The following is a 13,668-nucleotide window of genomic DNA, read 5'->3' on the forward strand; positions in this document are numbered from 1 at the left end:
CTGACTCTTGTATTGGGCTAATGAAACAAGTGAACCATATCTTATCGTTAGTTCCAGCTGAAATCAGAACTGGGGAATTAGTACAAGAACACAAAATTAAAGACAATTCACAGCCATTTCCTGAAACCTTCCCTGTTAGACGAAAGCCCTGATAGTATGAAATACATGCATCTGCATCCCAGTATCTACCACTCCACTCAAGTTTCTTAAAAGTTTTAAATTTTGCAAAAGGTTGTATTTTAGGCAGCTGTAGTTGGTCAAAGGTGAAATGAGCAATTTAAACATGAGGAAAAAAAAAGTCTGACCACTTAAAATTCAATGGGCAAGTCTTAGAACAGCTTTATAAAACAAACAAGTGTGTTTATTTTGAATCATTACTAAAATAGTTTACATAATATACAAACAAATATGCTATGAGGACACATTTGAAAATAAGTCACAGTTGTTTTTTCAATAAAAAACATTTGTCCAGTGAAATGTTCAAAATGTAAATGCCATCTTTTCCTTCCTGAGCTATTAAACATCCAGAACAACAGCACTTCCATGTCTTGTTACTGTTTTTATTTCTGCCCATTAACATAGGAAGCATTATCCATTGCTGGCTCTCAATAGTTGGAAAAAATCCACCTCTGGCTTAAGTGACCATAGCTCTGTGTCTCCCAAACTCTGCTTTTTTTATACTTCAGGAGGTTTTGGTCAGCTCCACTTAAGGGCCCCCAACCTTGCCATGCACAAAGAAGGCCGAAGCTCCAGCTTCTCAACACGTTTTCCTGGTTGAAAAGAATTTTTTTTTTTTTTTTTTTTTGCAACAGGACAGTTCAAAGGACTAGTGAATGAAGGATGGGCCAAACCTCTCAGCTGTTACAAGAAAACATCCTACTAATTTGAGAGCATCTTCACACGTTCCTTCATACTCAATAAAACCAAATGGACATGGACCAATAGCTCAGAGCATGAATCAACAGCAATGAAATGGAAGTGCTGCTATTCTCTTTATTTTATTTTTTGTGCTGCTATTCTCTTTATTTTATTTTTTTTTTTACATGAAGTACTTAACAGTAGAAACAGGTACTTGTTTTTAATCTGGTGTGAGGAATTCTTGACATGAGAGACTAAAAAACATTTTAAAAGCATGCTCTGCAAATCTGTTCTTTGCTAGAAATTTATACAGCAAGCAGCCAGCTATACACAGATACAAGAAGAAAAGTTTTTTTTTTTTTTTTTTAGGATATCAAGTACCACAAATAAATAGATTCTCTGAATGCAAAAATAATTATCTTAGTAAAATGAGAAATAACCTATGTCTTCCTAAAGTTTTGTTTGGAAAGGAGATCGTATGTACACGGGGATGACATTTTATCATTTCCATCCAAATTTTACAACTCACAAAACTTTGGAGAAGAGTAGAAAACTCCTGCAAGCAGCCAGGCAAAGAGGTACTGAGGAATTAACTGACATGAGTACTACTGACTTCAGGCAACCTTTGTACCTCAGCTTTTCTCTTTCTCCAGAACTGTTTGGGGCAGGCTCATTGAAGGAAGAAATGCTTGCTGAAAGGTTCTCTCTGGGTCACAGATCTTTCAAGCAATTTTGCCACCTCTCCAAGTGACCAGAGATAGCTGACATCTATGCTGCGATCCAACGGATCAGGAAGAAGATTGTGCTTAGACTCACATCACTTTATCATAATTTTCAGTTAATTTCTTATGTTAGAAGAAAAGTAAGCGATCCTGGGAGATGAAGGTGATGGTTTTACATTGTTACCTTGTCAAATGTGATACCAGCATTATGCACCACCTGAGAAGGATCCTCACAGCAACGCCAACAGTGCTTCAACACAGGTTCAGAGGCAGATGAGTGACTCTGCACTGATGCACAGCAAAGTCCAGCTCCAGGACACCAAGGCTGAATGCATCACTGAATACAATTCACCAGCAACCACCAAGTTCCTTGCTTACACTCTGTAGTTGACTCAGAGAAGTCCCAGTTACTTTGGCAGAACCCTGCCAGTTGGTGGAAAGTCTCTGCACAGAAAGGACCGGTTTGCTGCTGCCTGAGCTCAGCAGCCACACTACGTTCTTCCCTGTTCTGCCTTGCACCGCACATTTTGTGTCTTCCTCCTTCCCCAAGTGCTCTCCAGCAACTTTTATGTGCATCCCTCCAGAGGGAGGCCCTTTTCAGGCCAAACAGGCAACACAAGATGAGATATCCGGCTCCACAGTCCACTCAGCTTATCTGTGTCCATGCCATTGTAAGAACTAGGAACATCTGAACTGGTGAACTTTGCCCAGAGGAAATCCCGGACTTTCTCCTCCACTTCTTGAAAGGTGAGGCTCTTTCTCAACGACTGCTCGTCCAGGAGAACCGTCAGCAGGAGGGCCACGTCCTTAAACGCTGCGTTCTCGTGGTCACAGTACTTGTAAAAGATTAAGGTGGAGCCTGCAGGCAGCGACTCAAATCGATGCACCACTGCCACCTTCTTGCCTCCACTGAAGCCAGAGCTGAGCTCTGTGTCCACCTCCAGCTTGACGGCATCACTGTCCCGCACAGCCTTGTCTGCCCCGTTGATGCTGATGGTAGTGGCATTCTGGGACGAGGCAAAAGCATCGGCAATCTCGTTGCTCAGACACCTCAGGGCCTTCTCAGCTTCCTGGCCAGCTGTGAGCAGCAGGATAGCCGGCTCCAGGTGCACGTGGGAGGAGTTGAGACGTTTCTCCAGGGAGGCGTGGGCTCTTCTCCACAGGTTGGGGTCCTGACTTTGGTAAGTGTTTTTAAGTTTCTTCATCCGGGCCCGAAACTCTTGCAGGATTTCAGCATCTCTCCTTGGGGAGGTTCCATCTTGGATTCCACTCCACAGGACATAAAGCAATGGGACACTAATTAACAGAACCAGTAACAAAGTCCACATCTTGTGAAATCCATCCTGCGATTTACCCTCATCTATAGGGAGAGGGAGCAAACAAGAAGAAAACAATGTTTTAGAAGGCATCAGAAGTCAAAAAGTGAAAGGAAAATAAGAAGAAACAGTGAAACCATCCCATTCTCAATACTGGTACAGTAGTTGAAAAACACAGAGAAGATGATCTAGTTAAAAAAAAACAAAAACAAACCACACACAGTTTTGAACTTAAGTCACTTTGTGAAGGGACAGCATTAAAAAAAAAAAACCATTTTTACATGTTCCCAGATTGACTGAGACTAAATTAGACCTTCCGATGAAAAAGAGCTCCTAAAGTTCATCAATATTCCATTCAACTTAATAAAATCCAAACTAAGAGCTTAAAAGGGTTCTGAAAAAGGTCAACACTTTTCCTACCATTATGGTCTGCAGAAAAGATCCTATAGAAAACCTGGCTGCACCAGAATGTTTCTGTGTCATTTCTCTTTCCTGTTCCTGTGAGGATAAAAATAGCTCCTACAGCAATTTTTGCATCTCAAACACTGGTGGTCAGTGCTATCAGAAAACGTTGTGGCCTTTGGATCAGTGAGCTTCACAAAGTACACACAGCAAACAGTGCACATCTAATATCAGATACTTTGATTTGGTTTCAAATATTCAGTGCACATCAAATATCAGATATTTTGATTTGGAACAAATTAACACTTGCTTCACGTACTGCAAGCAAAAGGCTCGATTCTGTTCCCAGTAAAATGAGTGACAAAATACACCAATCTTCCTGGAAACAGGAAGAACTGCATTCCTTTTGTTACCTTTTTACACCCTAACTTCTATCAGGCCAGCAACCCAACAATGGTTAAATAACACCACCACGAGCCCTGCCTCAGTTTTAATCTCGTAAACATTACAAATGAAAGAGCTCAAGTTCAGGTGAAAATGTTACTCATTATACAACACCCTTCCTTCCTTCATGCTGATGACATGTCCTAGCAAGCAAATCATCTGTTCTGGCAAGGCCCCTCAGCTTAACACCAACTCCCAGGAACTGAAATATTTGGAAAGGCATGAAAATGGTTAAATGTTACACAAGCATGAAACAGAAGTGAAAGCAGAAGTCTTACTTTTGGCCAAGGGCTGCGACTGCTTCGCTGTACTGGACTGATACCGAGATTTACTTCCGCCTGTTCAGAGATTGAGAAAGGAAGATGAGAAGAGCACAAAGACAACAATTATGACCAATCTTCCAGAAGGGAGTTGAAATCACCAAATGGCATTATTTTCAACGAAAAGCTGTTCCCAGTTCTGCTTTTACAAACAAAATTCCACAAAATACCCTGCTGAAGCAAACACAGTCCCGCTAATTCAGAGCAAAAGTGAGGCTGTCACCTTATCCCAGGTGGGGCTGTGTCAAGTTCAGGGTTTTCAGTTCTCTTCTCTCGTGCTCAACAGAATCATCTTGAACAAGCAAAGTGACACCTCCACCACACTGACCAGCCTGAGAAGTCTCACTCAACTGTCAGGGCAAATCTCCATCTCTGCTCTTTGCCAAATGCCACTTCCCAAACCATCCTGACAATCTCACCCAGAAAGCGCAAGTCCCCAGTGTGCCACAGATCACCCCCCAAAGACTTTCAACTCTTGAAGAATTATGCAAATAAAACTCAATTTCAAGTACAGGGTGATAAAATGGAAGAGATTTAACAATCTGTTATTTTCTGCACAAGGATCCCATGTCCCAGTTAAGTTTCCTAATTTTGCTCAAGAATTTGAGAGGCGTAAAAATGGAAACCTAATTAATGGACACACTAGATAAAACAATATAATGCAAGACATAGATAGAAAAAACAAAGCAATATGTTAAATGCATGGTCTTATTTTCCCTCTCCACGTAGCTTGGGTTGGAGGCCTGCTTTATCAGTAGTCAGTTTCTTGGGATGAACTCTGCTTTTAAAGCAAAATGCAAGCTTTCAACTTCAAAATATACTTTTGGTCTATTTAAATGGGCTCAGACAGCAAAGCACAAGAGGTATTATCCATAAAGCGTTACGAACAACTTTCCCAAGAAACCAGTATGAACATATACTGTGCAATTTTTGGTCAGCATGTTTTCTGCATTTAGCATGTTAATTAAAAAACCAGGAGAATTTATGTCTCCTTGTGAACTAGAGCAACTGGTTCAAAGCTGAAGGCTCTTTAATAATATGTAACCAAATCAGGACACTGTCAATGGCACTATTGAGAATAAACTGAACAAAAACACCCTGCAGTAGTTATTTAAAGACACTGAAATAAACTCTATAACCTTGTTTCTGTATGAATGTAATCACAGAAGGTGCTAAAAGCAGCTCTGGTTTAAGCTGGGGCTTAACTGGCTTAATGAACTGCCCTATTCTGTAATTTCAACCCCTACCCCCCCCAAAAGGGCACAGCCATGGAGCTTGTCACTGGCTAGGTTTATCTCAGTCTTCTACAAGTTAGATTTGAGTTAACAGCTCAAAATCACCTTGATTCTGTAGAACAGAATCAGAATGCAGCTGTTTGCACAGATAGGTTTCATATTTGGGTGACAGCTGTAACTCATACACTAAAGGAAAAAATAATTCAATAAACATTCTGAAACCAGATCTTACTCTGCCTAAGAATTGTGCCTTATTTACAACACAGTTTGCACAAAGGCCCAGTAAATTTGGTCTTGCTTAATTCAAAAAGTCTAACTTCTGTAGACACCTGAAATATTTCAAGAGTTTTAAGAGCTCTTCCAAAGTTCTTCACCCAACACACAACTAATCACTCCTGCAGTACCTGGAATGGCACAGAAAAGTAAAAAAGTACCAGACAAGAGAGAACTCCCTGCATCAAATAATTTTTCAAAGGCATTTCACAGGTGTGCAGCTACCACAAGATGAGCTTCTCTTCCTGAAGGCACCATGATTTAAAACAAACAAACAATCAAACAAACAAACCAAAACGAAACAAAAACCCAAGCAACCCCTGCAGGTTCTTCAGACTGAAATCTGCTTTACAAAACTTCGTGTATCTATACCTATACCTGTTGAGGTTAGAAACAAGCACCAAGATTTTTACTAAGAATTCAGACCATTCCTTTTTCTTCTTCTTTCAATTACTCTTCCAAAAAAAACCAAACCAAAACAACAACCCCCCCCCCAAAAAAAACAGCTCACAAAAAACAAACCCAAAAGTCTGAAACACCGGGAGCTGGCTATTATATGCGCAGACTGGATTTTGCCAGCAAAGAAAAATGCTGCTCCTCTTTCCAGGAGTATGGAACAAGTAATTAGATCACAGCAAGCCACCCCTTCTCAGGGAAAGGATGAAAGGGAAGGTTCATGTACAAACTAACATTCACTGCCACCAAAAGGTGAAGGTTCTGTTCCCCGTCCCAGCTTACATCCACAATGCCTCTCCTCCACTTACTGTCCCATAAGTCAATTCCAAAAAGAAAAGTAAAAGAGAAAGTGGAGCATTTTCTGTGGTCAGCAAGCTGAATAACCTCATAGAAAGGCGCTGACTGGAATGTGCTGCTTTCTCCAGCTTCCATTTGAATCTGCCTCCTGAGTGCCTGTCCATCTTCCCTGACAGTGTCCCAGGGTACAAGAAAAACCAGAAGCAGAGGAAAAGAAAATAACTCTGTCCTTTTCATCTAATGACAGGGAAAGACTAGGTTCCCTTGTTTTACTTACTCTGTGGTGCAGAAGTCGAGTAGCACTCTTGATTTTTCTCAAGGAAGTCAGCCTTTATTTCTGAAACCAAAGCACAAATGGAAGAACTGTTACCACATCAGAGGTCACAGTAAGACAGACCAGCCATTCATGCTTTTAGCTCCTTCTAGGAAATCCTCAAAGCCTATTAGGGCAGGAGGATATGGGGTACTGCCAGACCAAGCCTGCCAGCACATGAACAGCCTCTGGGACCCCTCCGAGCTGGAGAAAGCTACTGTTTTCTATTAGAAAGGGCTTAATTTGGCCCTTCAACCTGCTTTTGCCAATGTGACAAATCATTCTTCTTATGCTTTCTTTTAAAAAGACACGTAACTTCCTTGTGTGGCTAAAAATGATCCCATTTTTTCCTCATTGTACCTCCCCACTGCTTCTGTAATACACATCAAGAAAAATCTCTGAGCAAAGCGCTCCCTCACCCTGAAATCCCTTGGTGTAGTCATTCCCCCTGGCAAAGTCAAAGAGAACTCACCTTTTTTAGGAAAAGAACAGTTTGAATTTTCTTTGCCTGGGGCAATTAAAGATCCACTCTCCTAAGCTTTTTGAAGCAGGTATGATATTACTCTTCTTTTTGTTTTGCTTTTCAAAACCCACACAGCTGGGTATTTATCAAAGTTGAAATCTGCCTTTTCTTGAACTTTAAGGTTTTTCACCCAAGCAGATTATCATCATATTATAATCAGTTCTACTTTGGCTCAGGCAGGAATATGCATTGAAACTTTATTTTTTTTAAAAAAAAATTTCCATCCATTCAGATTTTTCAGCTCAAAAACTCCCCCTTTTCTAACAGAACTGAATGACTGTCATTTTAATGGATTTAAGCAATCATCTGTTACACCATGGAAAAATACTCATAAAAGCTGTTACCTTTTAATGGTGTATAAATGTTTGGTTTCTCAGTTTCGTTACTGTCACAAGCCTTTGCATTTTCCTTTACTGGATTCTCTTCAAAGTAAACTGTAGTACCACCTGTCAGGAACAAAAAAAAGGAACAAAAAGAAGATGGGCAACATCATAAATCTGAAGGACCAAGTTGTCATTTTTGAACATCCATGATCTAAATCAGTGATTTTCCAAGTCGTGAACTCTCAAAAGTTACTCTCTTAAAACGCAGCAAAAAGCAACTAGGACTTGAAATGCTTATGGTAATTTTGAGTTCACTAGAAATGCAGCTGTCTACACCACCACACACTTCTTTAAAAAAAAAAAAATCAATTTTTAGGAGTTCTTGGCTTAAAAGCATGACTACCAGGAGCCAAGAAATTCCTTACACTTAGGGGGTTCAGTGTAAACGCCATGGGAGTATAGAGAGTTTTTCCCACAGCCTTGGACACTCAACTTACAAACAATAATTGTGCTGTCTTATGAAGCACTGGGCCGAGGGGAAAAGAGACAGAAGCAAATACAGAAAATAAACTCCCTTTTAATGGAGTCCAAGCCATCCTTCGCTCCTAATCCATAACAGCAACCTAATTTCACCCCTCAGGGAGCTGGGAAGAATCTAAACTAACATCTTTCAGCTGTTTGCCAAATTACAGAGGCATTCAGCTGTGAAACCCAGCTTAGTTTGTGTCACTGGCTAGAAAGAGTAAAGCCCTCTGGAGTATCAGAGGTCACTGAGCAAAACTCAGGGCTGGGAAAACAAAAGCAGGAAAGGATAAAGTGCAATCCCAGAATCAAGGGGTTGGTAAAAGCTCATGTATAGATTAAAAAAAGCTATGGAACAGTTGAGGAACAGAGATCGGAGCACAGCTATGAAGCATCAGCAGAGCAAATAGCAAAGGGAAGAATACAATTTCAAAGTTTTTTCTAACATTCACTCTGGGCCCTTTTGCTCTTTAAGCAGCCCAGGGTTCTGCTGGGGTTTAATGTGTTTCTGTAGCTCTTTTGCCATGTGCCAAGGGCAATGCACAGCTTGCCACCTAGTGTTTAGTAATTTTACTTCAGCAAAGAAAACAGCCTTTTTCTAATGTGTTCTGGCAGTTTCAGCACACCAGTGTATGTCAAACATACGAAGGAGAAAAACAAAACCACCAGACCCGTCCAAACCACAAAAAATTAGTAAAAAGTTGTAAGTTTTAAATCATGGTAAGTCACAGGTTCAACAGTAAAGTATTTGCACACCCTTAATGGGGCCCTATGTTTTAAATTCATCTTAAAAAGCTGATAAGTGACTGATTTCCCACAAAGCTACCCACCAAATTACCTTATTTTCAGGAATGTCAAACCACATCTGCATAGTATTTCACTATGTACAGAGGTTTTCCAAGGACAATCTCTCTAGTAACTGTAACCAGAAGACCAAAAAGATCTATGAATCTAAAGAGGGCTACTCAGGCAGTCTCTACTCTTAATTCCTCTCCCCTTCTTGGCATCAATCACTACTCTTTGTGTCTCAAAGACTTCCTAGAAGTTGTAGAAAAGAAACGTCAATATAAGACAACTTCCACGGAGATTGCTAGCATGTATCTGCAGCTCACCCATCTAGAAGCTGCCTGATTCAAGGCTTCTTAGGCTCTTAAAACTCTGCAAGCTCTTCTTAAAGCTTTTCAGCTCCCCAAGCAAGTTGCCTAACCTGTATTTAAAACTTCTTAGTAGAAGCTGGGAACCAGTTTCTCAAGGTGTGGTTTTGCTTCCATTCTGTTCTCAGGGAAGCAGGACAATTATGCTACCCCAACAACCCAGCCTGCTTATTCCCCTGCCTCACAGCCCAACCCTTAAACTCCGCAAGAAAAGCACAATACTGGACATCTACAGCCAGGGGGACAACTAATCCTCTGCTTCTATATAAACAGAGTCTCTTATACTTTTACACCTGTTGTGCCTATAATCCAATACAGCTGTTAAGAGCTGGGGAGGGTATGGGGGGAGAAGAGCCTCATTTTTAGAGACAGCTAATTAAAAACCCAACCAACCCTCAGCTGCACCTCCTGGAGCAGTACAGCCACGTTTGAAACACTAAGCCTATTATACCCTGTTAGCCACCATGTGGGAGCAAGAGCTTTTTTCACAGACAAACCTCTGTACTTGCCTAATGAAATACTCATAACCTTGCTCTTCCTTCCTCAAGATAAGATTTTTTTTTTCCATGCCTCCTGGAAATTCTGCTTCTAGAGGAGAATACAGGCAGCCAGCTCTTGGTGACAAAAACACAGATGGGAATGGAGAACAGTCCCAGGCTAGCCCAACTCATCCCTGAGCACTGCCAAACACTGACAATGTATACACTCCAAAATAGAGTAAAAGGGAAGTATAATTTATTCATTTCCTGGCAGAATGACAGGCTAAAGCCACATGACTGTGTTGCACAGAGTTAGCACGTTTCTATAGTTTTGAGAAAGATACAGGTTTCATCAACTAAAGCAACAAGTAGGTGCCACACAGTGCTAGCACGGCAGCCAGTCCAGCCCAGTGTCCAGGAGCAAGCTTGGTGTTCCAAAGGAAGGACAAGCCCCAGTTATGCATTTCCTCATAAGCAATGCTGCTCCCTGCAGGGAGCTCAGCCATCGAGGGACTGATGTCTGCAGCTCAGGATACCTTATTTAAATCCTGCCTTTCAAAACCAAGCAGTGTCAGTAAAATTTGAACGCTGTGGTAAAACACTGTTCAAAGTGATGCACTAGGAAAAACAGCCACCTGAGAGTTTCAGCGAGCCCTGCGTGCAGCGATCCTTTAGAGAATCGCTTCTTCTTCCATCCCTCGTGTATGGGATAAAAGCCACAGCGGGATTTCCTCACCTGTGTGCCAGAGCCACGCTAACACCTGCCAAGGAGCTGGACCCCAATGAACCACATTTCCCCAAGTTTGGGGCATTCCAGCCCCCGTGGCCGCGGTGCGGACCGTGAGCTCTGGTTGCTGGAGCCTACCTGGCGATCTGTACGCTTTTATAGGGGGCCGCGTCAGGGAGTCTGGGGTCCCAAAGTGATGCTCGTCCGCTGAAACGAGAAACGGGTGAGGGGCACAGCCGGCAACTCAGTCCAAGCCCACCGGACCCAGGCCCGACAGCCTAGAGCACCAGACTCACCGGGAGCCGCGGTCCCGTCCCAACACCCCCGGAGGGGAACCGCGCGGCGCCCGCCCGCCCCACTTTGCGCCGCCCTGCCGCGCCCTCAACCGCAGGATCCACCGCGGCCCGCTGCGCCCGCCCGCGCCGCTCACCCTGCAGCGCGCCGCGCTGGGCCGCGCCGTCCACCTCGTCCCCGGGCTCCTCCGGCCGCGCCGCCGCCAGCCGGGGGCTCTTCCGCCGCCGCTTCAGCCCGGGGCCGTCCGGCGGAGGCGCCTCGTCATCGCCGCTGCCCACCATTTCGCCCGCTGCCGCGCCGCGCCGCCTGCCCCGGCCCCGTCCCCTGCCTCGGCCCCTTCCCCGTCCGCCCGTCGCCTGCCCGGGCCTGCAGCTGCCGCCTTCCCGCGGCGGCGGGGGCGGCTCCGCGGGCCTCACTTCCCGCGGGGCGGGACCCGCGCCCGCCGCTTCCGCCCGCGCGCGGAGCGGCCGCCGCGGCGTCACGTGGTACCGCGGCCGCTCCGCCATGGCCCCGGCACCGCCCGAGCCGCCCGCGGGGCAGGCACCGGCACCGGGATGGGGATCGGGCCCGGCGGGAGGAGCCCGGGGAACGCCCGTCCGGCGGCTGCTGCCCCCCAGTGAAAAAAATGCGGGACGGCCGCGGCCCCCCCAGGCCGGCGGGGCCCCGCGGGGGAGGCCCCTGAGGGCAGCCCGGGCCCGGCGCCTCCGCTCCCCACCCGGTTGTTTTCTATCTGCGACCCGATCGTAGCGGAACGAGGCCGGGTTTGCACTTCTCGAGGGCAAAACCCCCCTATAACTAAGCACAAATAGCGACTGAAGAGCAGAGGGAGGAAACCCAGAGGTACTTCGAGGGACGTGAGATCCTCTGGCACTGATAACTTTGCACTACTCTGTTGCTTAGTGTGGGAATCATTTTGGTTAATCAGATCTGGAATATCTCACTAGGCATTTCACTTTCCTTACCTGTTTGTTCAGATCCATTACTGGTAAAGAGGGATTTAAAAATGCATTTGATTGCATTCTTGATGAAGCATTTTTACTCGGGTGTGCGGTAGAGTTCCTGTAACTGGAGGTTTTCAAGATGCAATTTGATGGGACTACAAGATCTCCTCTAGACTCCCTCCCCGGCAGCTCAAGACCACCTTGGAAATGAGTTGCTAAGCAAATAGAGACCCTTTTACAAATTCACAGAACCACAAAATTGTTGTGGTTCGAAGGGGTTTCTGGAGATCATCTAGTCCAACACGCCTGCCAAGGCAGGGTCACCTGAAGCAGGTGACACAGGAACACCTCCAGATGGGTTTGGAATGCCTCCAGCAAACTCCACACCCTCCCTGGGCAGCCTTTCCCGGTGCTCTGCCACCCTCAATGAAAAGAAATTCTTCCTCATGTTGAGGTGAAGCTTCCCGTCTTTTAGTTTATGGCCATTGCTCCTTGTCCTGTCACTGAAAAGAGTCTGGCACTCCTGTGCAATCCAACAGGAAGGAAGTGCCATTCAGCCTCCACTCCTGTGCCTGTCTTCTCTGTACAAAGATTTCAAAACAAAAATATTATTAATTTCTTTACTAGCACACCGTAAATGTTGCAGTTTCACCCAAAAGCAGGTGGATATTTGTGAGATAAGTTATACATACCTCCTGCAGTAAATATCGTCATTCTTTTCAGTCCTAAAAGCAGAACACACACATAGAGCATTGTTTTCTAAAACAAAAATAAAAGAGGGTGTAGCAAATACCACTCAGGAAAGAAAAAAAAAAAAAAATCAACATAACAATGCCACAATCCTTTTTTGTAACTGCTATGTGATGACTTCATGCCCTAGGCCAGTTAATTTTCCTGCCAAACAACTTTTTGGGAACCAGTTTCTCAACCCGGAGAGGCTGACCCCCTGATTTTGTCACACACTTGCCACTGGTTTCGTGACACCTGTGCTTCTGTGCAAAGGGTGGCCCCTCAGCCCCAAACAGCTACTGTGTTGAAGGGACTGGATGATTTTAGGGACAGAGGGAAAGAAAATATTTGGATTTTCATGAAAGTCCCTCAAGGTGACTTTGTCCTTCCTGGATCAGCAGTGGTGACGTTTTCCTTCCTGCTTTTCCATTCTCCTGGTTTTACAGCCTCTGCTGCACCTGGTGAGAGGTTGGTCATGACAAGGGAATGTGCTGAGCCTGCCACTGTTCCCTCCCAGGCTCTGTGGGTGACAGAGGAAGCCACTGTCAGAAAGAAGGTGCAGTGGCCAGCACACCTCACCTCATCACCTTCCTGACAAGAGCAGTGTCATTATTGATGGCTGTGCACATGCTGACACCCCCAGGCAACGCGGCACACACATTTTATTGACCCCTCTGACACTGCCTCTGTGCTCCCTGGGCCAGTAAGGGTTCCTCCATACAGCATAAAGAAGTATCTTTTTCTTCCCATTTGATCCCAAACTCTTACCTGTTTTACAAGTGCCTCCAGTGCTAGTAAGGAGGGGATTTATTCAAATTGAAACAAAGCAAACACATTAGTGCAATCCCTCCTTTTCAGCCCTCTGCCCCCCAGACTGAGGAGTCCCAACCGCTCCGTGCCTGCTCCTTTCCAGCGCTGTTTCAGATGCCTTTCCCTGTGTTTTGTCTCAGCCCCTTGCTGCTGGGCTCCTCCAGGGATGCTGGCGCAAAGGCAGCGAGCTGCGTTCCAGGGGCATTGCTGTCTCTGTTCTGCCGCTCCTTGTGCTGCTGCCTCTCCCCTGACAAGCTCCATGCTGCTGCCTTCCATGAAATGTGTCCTGGGCAGGGAGAATAGGGAAGGGGTTGGAACATCCCCATGCCTATATGTGCCACTGTGCAAGTGATTTATTAAAGAAATATGGGTATTGATCTAGTATCGATACCCAACTGTGACGGACAAAAACTCTCTAACAGTTTAAAGTTAGAAAGTGTATGTTTATTACGGCCGGGCAGCACGCGGGATATTTCCCTAATTTGCACTGCGAAATTCACAGGTAATTACAAAGTCTTTTATTTACAAAA

At 44.8% G+C, this 13,668-nt stretch overlaps 1 protein-coding gene across 1 annotated transcript; it reads right to left on the reverse strand.

Annotated features, from left to right (window-relative positions):
- Nucleotides 1-314: 314 nt before the first annotated feature.
- Nucleotides 315-11,164, reverse strand: LOC120756609 (torsin-1A-interacting protein 1-like). Its single transcript, XM_040073151.1, has 6 exons — nucleotides 10,795-11,164; nucleotides 10,503-10,571; nucleotides 7,504-7,605; nucleotides 6,601-6,660; nucleotides 4,021-4,080; nucleotides 315-2,940 (listed from the first exon to the last, which is right to left on the reverse strand). The coding sequence occupies exons 1-6, from the start codon at nucleotides 11,162-11,164 to the stop codon at nucleotides 2,147-2,149; spliced, it is 1,455 nt and encodes a 484-aa protein (XP_039929085.1). The 3' UTR covers nucleotides 315-2,146.
- Nucleotides 11,165-13,668: the final 2,504 nt, after the last annotated feature.

Source organism: Hirundo rustica, chromosome 9 (assembly GCF_015227805.2).
Source record: "Hirundo rustica isolate bHirRus1 chromosome 9, bHirRus1.pri.v3, whole genome shotgun sequence".
Classification (NCBI taxonomy): domain Eukaryota; kingdom Metazoa; phylum Chordata; class Aves; order Passeriformes; family Hirundinidae; genus Hirundo; species Hirundo rustica.